The 10,663-nt window shown below is 46.0% G+C and overlaps 1 protein-coding gene across 1 annotated transcript in view; it reads left to right on the forward strand.

Annotated features, from left to right (window-relative positions):
• LOC144162548 (receptor-type tyrosine-protein phosphatase T-like) overlaps positions 1 to 10,454 on the forward strand; it is a 229,376-nt gene extending 218,922 nt beyond the window's left edge. The window contains exons 40-42 of the mRNA XM_077693134.1: positions 587 to 738; positions 3,678 to 3,813; positions 10,278 to 10,454. Of these exons, the coding sequence (XP_077549260.1) occupies positions 587 to 738; positions 3,678 to 3,813; positions 10,278 to 10,352 (363 nt within the window). The 3' untranslated portion in view covers positions 10,353 to 10,454. The remainder of the gene's footprint in view (positions 1 to 586; positions 739 to 3,677; positions 3,814 to 10,277) is intronic.
• Positions 10,455 to 10,663: the final 209 nt, after the last annotated feature.

Raw genomic sequence — 10,663 nt, forward strand, 5'->3', positions numbered from 1 at the left:
TGAAATCATTAAAAAGGCAGCATTCGCATTGATAACAAAGTGATTCCAAGCACCTTTCAGCGTAGAATAGATTGCTGACGGCCGCTTTTGCAGCAACACGAATCGTTAACCTTCCCCTTAAACCAGCAGTATTTCACAGATATCAGGCCAGTAGAGAGCCCGCCCAGCCGTGGTGGTTCGTGACTAGGGCAAACAGGCACGTTTATTGCCATTTCAATTAATTAGAATCCGTCCGTAAGCCTCGTTCTCCTTAAATGCTCGCGCAGACTGTTTTCGTGAGGCGCCTTCTCTGTTGTTTCTAGTTTTGTTCTTTTGTGTTGTCGCTTCGGGAAAATGTAAGCGGTTAGCATTTCGCGTGTTCTTCCTTACCGCCGTGCCCAACAGTAAGTCTTTTAAAAATAATAATTTAAGCCAAAATATCCCCATCGTATAAACGGCTTCACTTTTTCACCAGCAAAAGTAAAAATGTTTAAGAAAAATATTCCTTAAGTTGAATTATCTTTTTCCTGGTTCGTATGGTGGTTATCAACTAGGGATCGGTTATTCGATAAAACATGCATAGCTAATTTTACCGTTGCTTTTCCAGAGGCCAGCGCGAATTCTGAAGCAGTTCCACTCCCAGTCCTGGACAAGGCGCCGGAGTGTCCCCAGCTCCACAGACGTTATCTTAGAGATCCTGCAGCACGTGGAGCGCTGGCAGATGCAAGCCGAAGGCAGAACAGCCGTGGTGCAGTGCCTGTGAGTTCAGAAACTCGTCTCAGGACTCCTTAACAATGTTCAATGGAAGATAAGCAGGGGTGTGCACTAGCCAATCCGGGGGCCGATTCACGATTTTTAGGGCACCTTAGCCCTCGGCCGAAGTAAACGTTTTTGGATTAGAAGGGCATTGTGTATATACTAACTGCCATCGTTTTGGGCTGAAAGGTACAGGCATGGGCACTGGCGTATCCTCTCACACAACCACCAACCAATTTCATTTCATTTCATTTCACTTATTTACTCGCAGAGCCGCAAGGCGTTACAGAGAGGAGTGACATTTTTTACAGAAATAAAGAGTAAGACAGCGTATAATAATAAAAGAAAATTTACAGCAAGAAGTCGCACATTACGTACTTCAAATGAGCTGGATCGGTGATAGTGATTGTGGAGGCGGGAAGGTGGTTTCATTCGGAGCTGGTTTTGGGGACGAAAGAGTAAAAGTGTGATTTGTCTTGCACATGGGTACTCCAACCTTGAACATATGATCAGTACGGGACGAGACGTACGATGGTGCTGAAAAAAGTGCATGTTTTGGATATTCGTTGTTAAAAAATATTTTTTGAATACACAAAAACGGGAAATGGCTCGCCTTTTAGCAAAATCAGGAATGTTAAATGTTAGTTTCATATGAGTGACACCTGCTGTTCGGGAGTAATTGCATAATATAAAACGAGCCGCACTGGTTTTGAATAGATTGAAGATAATTGATGAGGTTGTTAGTATGCGGAACCGAGACGCAAGAAGCGTATGCTAATTTTGATTGAACGAGGGTTTTATGTAGTAGAAGTTTTAACGAGACTGGTGATGAGGGAAAGTTTTGCGCGAATAAAGCCGAGCATGCCGTTAGCCTTGTTAGTAATGTACTCTAAATGTGGGCGTCAAGTAATGTCACTGAAAATGTGAACGCCAGGATACTTGTATGTGTTAGTGGGGCCAAGCGGAGAACCATTCAGACGATATGTAGTCAATTCTAATTTTGATGGGGATCTGGTTATTCGCATTGTGTTACATTTACCGACATTTAATTTTATGAGCCATGTGTCACACCAAGAACTTGTGTTATCGAGATCGTTCTGCAAAATAGAAATGTGAGATGTGTTAGAGATTTCCCTATAAACTAAACGATCGTCAGCAAAGAGCCTGACAGGAGAGACGACGGTATTAGAAATATCATTGATGCAAATTTTAAAAAGGATCGGGCCAAGCACAGATCCGTGGGGAACACCTGAGGTTACAGGGCAAATATTAGAGTCATGGTTATTAACACCCACGTACTGTTCAATCACGTACTCTCTGCGTAACATTAAGGGAACGCTACCATTTGGGACCGCATTACCTTCGGCGCATCATATCACAAAGCTTGTTGTCGGCTAGTGGGTTACCGTTTCCAAGCGCGATGCGAAGCAAAGTCCACCGTACTATGCTGACAATACGGGTTTCCTTGCCTACTTTCCTGCTCACCCACATAGTTAATTTTCGAACTTTACGCACAGTTTATTGTTTTAAATGCAGAGCATTTCTTTAACTCACGATGTCACCCGTTCTAGTTGTCCATCCTCGTCCGCACCCCTCCCCCTACACTATATAAAAAAATAATACTTACCGGCGCCTGGTTCCGATCCCACGACCCTGCGGGCGGAACGCAAGGTACATGGTGCTCTACCCACTGCGCCACAAAGCCGACACAGAATGGAGGGCTACGAACGCGCCTTATATCTTTGACTCATTCTAACTACGTCAAGAAGCTGCTGATACAACGCATTCACTACCTGTAGGCGGAACGCGAGGTACATGGTGCTCTTACCACTGCGCCCCAAAAATCATACCCACCTGCTAATAAATGATGTCATACCCACCTGCTAACAAATGATGTCACGTGACCACGTAATTACGTCTCCTCATTTATTTACAATACAACAACCAACAGCAACAAGTGCAACAACATTAAAGTAACGCAAACTACTTAACGTCGTGCGCCCCCGGAAATGCTGTGCATTTGATCGTGCCCCTCGCGAGGGGGATGTTTAGTTTCCTGCCGCAGCAAGAACCAGGCGGCCTCCTGCGCAGTCTGTGGCGCATACCCACTTGGGGGATTGGCCAGGATCGTTTCACTTACTACATGCCGGTTACGGCAGGGTTTGACTCGAACTTTATCAGATGAACTGGAAATGCAAGGCAAGAAAGAAAGAAAGAAAGAAAGAAAGAAAGAAAGAAAGAAAGAAAGAAAGAAAGTCGCAGCAAATGCAACTGTTTCTGTTTCCTTGCTGTCTCTATTTATTTAGAGTACGGTCAACTGTCTCCTTCGTGTTTTCTAATTCTGATATTGAACATGCACTCTAAGTAGCAGCGAAAAAGCCCAGATAAGAGCCTGTACGTATGTTGCATCACTACTGCTGACGCCAAACAGCCTGATTTCCAAACTTAGCGGCGTTCCATTTATGCGCTTCTTCTTTTGAACACTCCCATCATATCAGAACGTAGGCCCTCATTTCAGCAGCAAAATATTAACAAAGACGTACCTGGTAGCAACCCAGCTAGTACGTGAAACCGGGGCATACGCTGTCGTTGGTTTTCATGCCCAAAAATATATAATATTTTAGAATAGAGTGCAGGATCCCTTGAAGCAACGCAAGCATTATCTGCACAGAACTGCTTAACCGCACAATCTATATGCCTTGCATGGCCGTGAGGCAACTTCCGTGCCCCTTATTTGGGCCGTAATGGAGAAAGGCAAGGCAGAGGAAGGAAAGAGTCCCAAACCTGTTTGGATCACCTACAAAAGAACTATGTCTAATGAACTTTGAGCGCGGCTAGCCGGTGTGTCTGTAGCCATATTTGGTTTATTCGCATTCCGTAGTGCACATATCACTGTTCTTTGCTAAATGTCGCAACTCTTGCTCTCTTTTCTTGCGCTGTAGTGACGGATGTCAGGAGTGTGGACTCTACTGCGTGTCAGCGGCAATCTGCGACCAGCTCAAACTCGAGCAAGAGCTGGACGTGTTCCGATCCGTGCGGAATGTTCGCGCCAGCCGCCCTGAGTTCATCGTCGACTCGGTAAGACAGCTAGGGGGAAAAACTTTCTTACTCAAAATAGGGATGGTTTCACGCACAAAACAGGTCCTGTTTCACGCACAACCGTTACAACCCACCAACCAAACGTTTAAATGTGTATTTTGCGTAAAACATTCGAGTAGTCGCACTTGGATGTACAGCAAATTTTATTTGTTGCCTCTTTTTTTCGGCAGCAAGTTTGACGAGGAAGATTGTTTTGAACTTCATAACAAAAATGCTCCCAGATAAAACCAGTCTCTCTCGGTATAATTGGCTGTGGCTCTTGAGAGTTATCAGTTATCAATGAGGCAAGCAGGTATTTATATGGAACTTTATTTATAAAACAAATAATGACTATAAAATGCAATCTTTATCAAATGTAAATTTTGAACCAACCTGCGGGAGTTTTATTGATAAGCTTCGATGGCAGGTTGGATAATATTATATTAGGAGATGGCCTTTAGTGAAAATATTGCGGTATATTTTCTGAAGGCCTGTATTTATATTTATTTTCTGAAGGCCTTTATATGCTTTAATTTTCCCCGTTTGCAATGTCGCCCGTGATGCTCTGGGATAGTGTACGGTTTGCAAGACGCGCAATGTGGAGGTGGAACGTAGTATTAACACGAGAGCAAGACATCCGTTTTGTCGCACTATTACCACTCCGATAGAAAGACATCTCCCGTCGCCGCCCCTGTGACCTCGCAGTTAAAGGCAAGAAATTCGGCCGCCTAGTTATTTGCCCTTGTATGCTTATCCCTCTCATAACAGAAAGAGAGAGAGAGAGAGAGAGAGAGAGAGAGAGAGAGAGATATCTGTGTTGAAAAAGCAAAGAATTTTTCTGGTATTTGTAATCGCCTACATGCTTCTCTGCTAGGGGTCGAAGATGTAGGGAAAACAGGCCTTAGAAAGATGTGGGCAGAAAAAAAAAAAACACTGGCGTGGCTTGACGTTCTTGGCGGAATATTTTTCAGATTGTGTCACAGGATTTACAATTTCAATATGTGACAAATGTCCTCCCAAAAGGAAAACAAACTTTTTAGAGCCTGACGCTGCTTCGAGGGGCAAGTCCATGGTCCTAGGATAGTCTTCAAAGTTACCGGCCCTTGATCTAGGCCTTCAATACCTTCAAAAAACGGGTTCTTGGTGCCAAGTAGGCCACGCGTTCTCATAAAATATGTTCAAGGGTTTCTACAGAAGAACAGTTGTCGCAGTACGGATTGGTCGTCAGTCCTAGGCGAAAAAAGTAACGTTGGGTGTAAGCCGAGTTCAGTCGTAGGCGATGGTGTAATGTCTCGGTAAAAACTGGAGGCGTACGTCCGCGAAAATTATCATTATCGCTACGCGCGACTCAGTCGGGGGTTCTTTTGGGCGTGTACGGCGTAAGACATTCCTAAAAACAATGTGATAGTCGTTGTCTACTCATAAACCAACAAGGTGGTAGTCGTTGTCTACTCATAAACCGATCGACCTAAATAAACGACGGTACTGTTATTTGTGCAAAAATAGGTTGTATATATTGCAGGAGAATATTTTTTACATTATAAAGATCAGTTTACTGAAGAGAAACTGTTTGTGATTCTGAGAGCTTCAATCGACGCTGCAAGACGTTTGATGCGGACGCATTTTGACAGCAGGGGGCCGAAAAGCGTGTACGTTTTATGTGAGACCCCGTGCTGTCGACAGTATTTTAAAAGTTTTCAGAAGCAGTGCTGCGGGACGTAGTTTCATTTATGAAATAGAGTGGAACTCCAATAATACGACTTTCAAGGGACTGCGCGACAGCGTCGTATGACCGGGGAGTCGTATGACCGGGGTGTGGGTGAATGCCGGCCTAGTAGACGGGCTCGCGCAACAGGTGAGCCAAGACATTTAAGCTACTACATTTAGCGTGTTCTCCCGTGATTTGCAAACCTATAGCTAAAGTTGAATCTTAAGCGCCTGTGTTGCCCCCCCCCCTCCTCATTTGAACGGCGTCCGATCTAGCCCGCTAGCCACGCGCCGCGCGCTACGTGACCCCTATGCCGTCCGGCGCTATTTTAGCCAGCCAGCTCCTGGTCGAGCAAACTGAGAGGAGAAAACTCAAGACTGAACTAGCAAGTCCAAGCGAAACTAACTATAGTACGAGCCGGCGATTGGAAGAAAAGCGGCAAAGAAAAAAGTGGAGCGACAACCCCGCTTTTAAAGACTCTTATCAGCAGGCAGCATAAATAAAGGGGAGAAAGCGTCGTGAAAGGAAGAACTCCGATCGAGTGGGCAAGGAAAGCGGCTGTTCGGTCATCACCGTGGAGTCGCATCGTATTTGTTCTCGCGTTCTTCGGCGGCGGCTCGATGGGAGCTTCAAATTCACTGTCCCCCAGCCACCTGAACTTTGCGTTGGCGTACTGCTGCCGCGTGGGGCCGTCAAAAATTTAACTCCCGCTGGGGAGCACCGGCCTGCTTGCTTGCCTGTTCAGCAAGTGGCATGGCCAGCCTGCAGACCTTTGCTTATCACGGAGCGTCAAACGGGGGTTCAGATTTAATACATGTCGTGACGAGGCGGCGAAGCGGTGTAAAAGATGGGAAAAATGCCGGTTTATCCGCGCCAGAGTCCGTCGTGTGATGCGGACAACGTGCACCCGAGCCTCATATCATCGTGGTTTTTAATGCAATGTTTTTATGGGGAGTTTGCGGGACCTCAGTGACCCGTCGTAATACGCGGGTCGTCATACGTCCGGGGGACGTATCAGCGGGGTTACACTGTACCAGAAAAAGGATGTCTGCGGTACCTTGACAAATCCCTATGCATGGCCCGGAAAACGTATGCTTGAGGTATAATCCGCAATCTAAAAATGATATTTTGAGTTTCAATTTGACCCACTCAAAAATTACAAAAAGTAAAATAGCGGGAAACTGTGTGCGCCTTGCTCTAGGTAAGCCATGTGAACACCAGGTCAGCACTAGCGTCATGACGCAGGTCCAGCGCCTAAAAGGTACTGGTCCCACAGAATAAACCATTGCTGGTGTGGCGGAGGGCCTTGTCACTGAAATAAAAAGCGGCAGAAACACAGCTGGGAGAAATGAGGAATCTGAAACAGTGATGCCAACACTCTTAAAAGAAAGGCTAGTAAAGAGGTAGTAACGGGTTGTATTTACTAACGCCTTACGAACTTTACTACCCCGGAACGGTACGTGGGTCCTGGCACTAAGTATGGAAGCTAAATGCTATAGTTACTAGTCTAGACCATGCACTTAGTAACTGATGCTTGTTTATACTTGCTTTCACTGATAGTAACAAAATTCTATGAATTATTGAACATAATAACTACACCACTTTTCTCAATCCAAATCACGATTAAAAATTATGTGCAAATCCACATGCTGATGGTAAATGCTCACATTAAAATGCAATATACTAAAATTATCGCTAAAATATTTCATTTTTTGCGGCAATCCCACTGATTCTATCAGAGGACTATCGGCTGCTGGATATAAAAGCAAGAAGAGAATATGTATTTCTAAGGTAACTAAGTTATGCTTGCTCTCCTCGTGCATCCCGTTGGTATTCCTGCTGAATTTATTTGTTGTCGAAGTGTGATATGTGAGTGTTGAATGTGTCTCTGTCGAACTGCGCGCTCAGCCTATCCATGTCGTCACGCGTAAGTTTTTACTAGGTTATGAATGGCCAGTTAGTAAAAGCACAAAGTACCTAGTGTATACTGTGACAAATAACTGGTTAGTATTTTGTTAGTAAGCGCTGCGACCTTTTTTTTAAAGAGTGTATTGTGGTCTCATGCATCCGTCAGCTCTCCCATCGCCTCAACAAGGTGGCTGAGAAATGTGAGGCGTCTGCTGTGTATCCGGCTCCCTACAAGTAACAAAATGTGTCATAAAGTGAATTGTGAAACGAATGTAATGAACCTGAGGGCTCAAAGAATTGCGCCACACGTTTTATGCCCTGTTGTACTGGTGAAGTCTATAGCATCCCTCTGTCCCGCCGTAAATGTTGCATTGGACAGACGGGGCTATGTCTAAACGACAGACTTAGAGAGCGTCACTCAGCAGTATTTATTTATTTATTTTCATACCCCAAGGGCCTCCACGGAGGAGGCATTACGTGAGGGTTGGTACAATGCGGCAGTCTAGTACAAAATACGAGGGTTGAGGGGGGGTGTTCCAGCTACACAACTATATACCAGACCGATACAAAAATAAATGAGTCAAAAAGCATAAAAATGACAATGCATGGCCGGACACGCTACATGCTTTACATTGCGACCTAACCAGTGTGTGAACTGCTTGACGAACCATGCATCACAGCAGTACAATGGGGCACACATATATACAAGTCCCATTCAAACAACCGCAAAGAGCTATGCAGCTATAAATCAATATAATGTGAGTATGCAGCAACACTCTGGCACTCCGCCTGCACGGAGAAGAATGAAGACTAGAAAAACAGGAACCAAGCAACACAATGAAAGGGAAAACAAAGAGAAACGGAAAAACCCTTAAGCACAATATGCAATTCCGGGCGCCATGAGTAGCTATTTAAACAGGTCAAAGTCCTTGATCTGTAATGGGAGGGGAGCACTTGGCCGATCATTGTCGCAGGTGCAAGTGCGCTCCAGCGTACAAAAAAATGGCTGACGGTGACTATTCTCCCTAATGCGAAATTATTGCGCAGCGTGAACTGCAGTCTTCTCTGTCACGGTGCATAGCTGCTGTGTATCAGGAAGTGATCGCGCGATGAGCGAACGCACGGCGGTGCGCGCTACTCTGTCGTTATCTCGCAACGTCTCGCCTCTTCCGAGAATGTTATTGTAAATCGTGCGGGAGCCTCTCGTGCAAATGTGAGCGATGGTAAGCCGCTGCGTCGGCGGCGCGAACTGCGTCTCAGGAAGCGATCGCAATCTGCGTCTCGGGAAGGGACCGCGAATTGTGTCTCAGGAAGACAACGCATCATCGTCGCGCGCACGACGGCACGCGCTGCTATGGCGTCATCTCACAGGGAGCCGCCACCGCCCAGCATGTCTCACTGCTTCCACCTCACACTTCCGCCATGCGTCGCCGCCAAGGAGCGTATCTCACCGCTTAGGCATATTGTCCTCCCCCTCTCACTTTCGCAGCCCTCCTCCGCCGTTTTCGTTTGGTCTTCGGTTCTCCCTTCGTTCGCTCGGTAATGAGGCCAATGCCACCGTCAAACTGCACTAGTGGGCGCCAAGGTGCTGCACACTAAAAACACAGCTCTTGCGCAGATTGCGCCGCTAACGCGAACTAGAAATTTGCGAAGCATACCGTAATGGCGAAGAAGGCGACGCATGTATTAGGACCCCTTCCGCGGCATTGTTCAAAAAAGAAGTGTGGTTCCTGAATCACAGAATAACTCGCATACGTGTAAAATGAATAAGGTCTCTTTTGTTGTTTTATTGGCGCATGCGCCGACAAGGTAGCGTCTATGTGTGCGTCTAGTAAAAAATCTCAGTGGAAGTCTACCGTTCGTGGCATGCTTTTATCCATCCCATTGCGGTTGAACAATGTACCCAGCAAGGTTTTATCAGTTGCTGAAGTTTACATATGTCATTTCCTGAGTGTACAACAAGATAGCGCCCGAATGATGTCTCAAAGTGCTCTCTCAACGTGATCAACGCCAGCCTTCATTAGCCGCGTTGACATGAATGCGACAGAATACGACAGCAGCGCGTCGGATTTCCTAGCGCATCACAAGTAATGCGATGCGCTAGCGTATACATGTAGCGCATTACCCCTGGCGCGATAGTGGCGCCATACGGTGTCGCACATCGAAGGTAAAGCAGCGTTTCTGGCGCTTCCAAAGCTTCCGGAATGGCTGGTTCTGTTCTTTTTTCACGACTCGTATTTTCTGGCGTCTTACACTTGATTTAGACGTTTTTGAATGCAAAGCTGTAGTTGCAGCGCTTACTTTTCTTGTCGACATAATTTCTAATGCGATGCGCTCGCGTTTACATGCACTTCGAAAGTCGACTTACGCGTCTCAATCCACCCCGGTGTGGCGCATTTATGCGACGCGCTTTCCTAGCGCATTAGCCCCGTTTACATGGATGCGATGCGCTCGAAAATTGATACGATGCGATGCGATGCGCCACTTGTCGCATTCATGTAAACGCGGATATTGTAGCCGCTTTCTTCAATTACCCGGGAACACTGAGCTACGTCGCACGAATATCAGCGCCGTCAAATTTAAATTGCGACAACTTCCAATGACAGTGTCAGTTTTGAGTGAAGCTTCGGGGAAAAAACGTGGAAGAGTTTTTTTAAATAATGTGCTAACACTGAAGGGTGTACGCTTATGGAAAGAAATAAGTGAAAAAACTGAGTGTAAACGTAAAGAACGATCGACTGTAAGAGTTGGATAAAAATTGGATATTTTCGACCGAGCAAAAATACGGTATTTTAAGTGTGCCTAGCAATGCTGATCTACTCACCTTTCACCGTTGTGAATTTTGCAGGAACAGTACGCCTTCTGCTACGACCTTGCCCTGAGCTTCCTGGACACCTTCGACACTTACTCCAACTTCCAGTAACCGCGCTGTACGGCTTATGTATTTATCGAAGCAATTTGATTTTGCGAAGAAATGCGCAACGATTAAATTGTCCATGTAAAGTAAGAACTTGCGGGAATAAAATAAAGCACTTTCCAGCGTGTCTTTCAAATCCATCTCCATGCAATTAAAGCCATATCAGGCACTGAGGTCGGCAGGATGCCATTTTGCAACCACGAGTGATGAAAAGCGTCCAAGCGGCCCTCATGGATCGGCGATATCTACCGACAGACAGACAGACAGACGGACGGACGGTCGGACGGACGGACGGTCGGACGGACGGACGGATGGAC

Source organism: Haemaphysalis longicornis, unplaced genomic scaffold (assembly GCF_048455015.1).
Source record: "Haemaphysalis longicornis isolate Haplotype H1 unplaced genomic scaffold, Haemaphysalis longicornis Haplotype H1 scaffold_12, whole genome shotgun sequence".
Lineage (NCBI taxonomy): Eukaryota > Metazoa > Arthropoda > Arachnida > Ixodida > Ixodidae > Haemaphysalis > Haemaphysalis longicornis.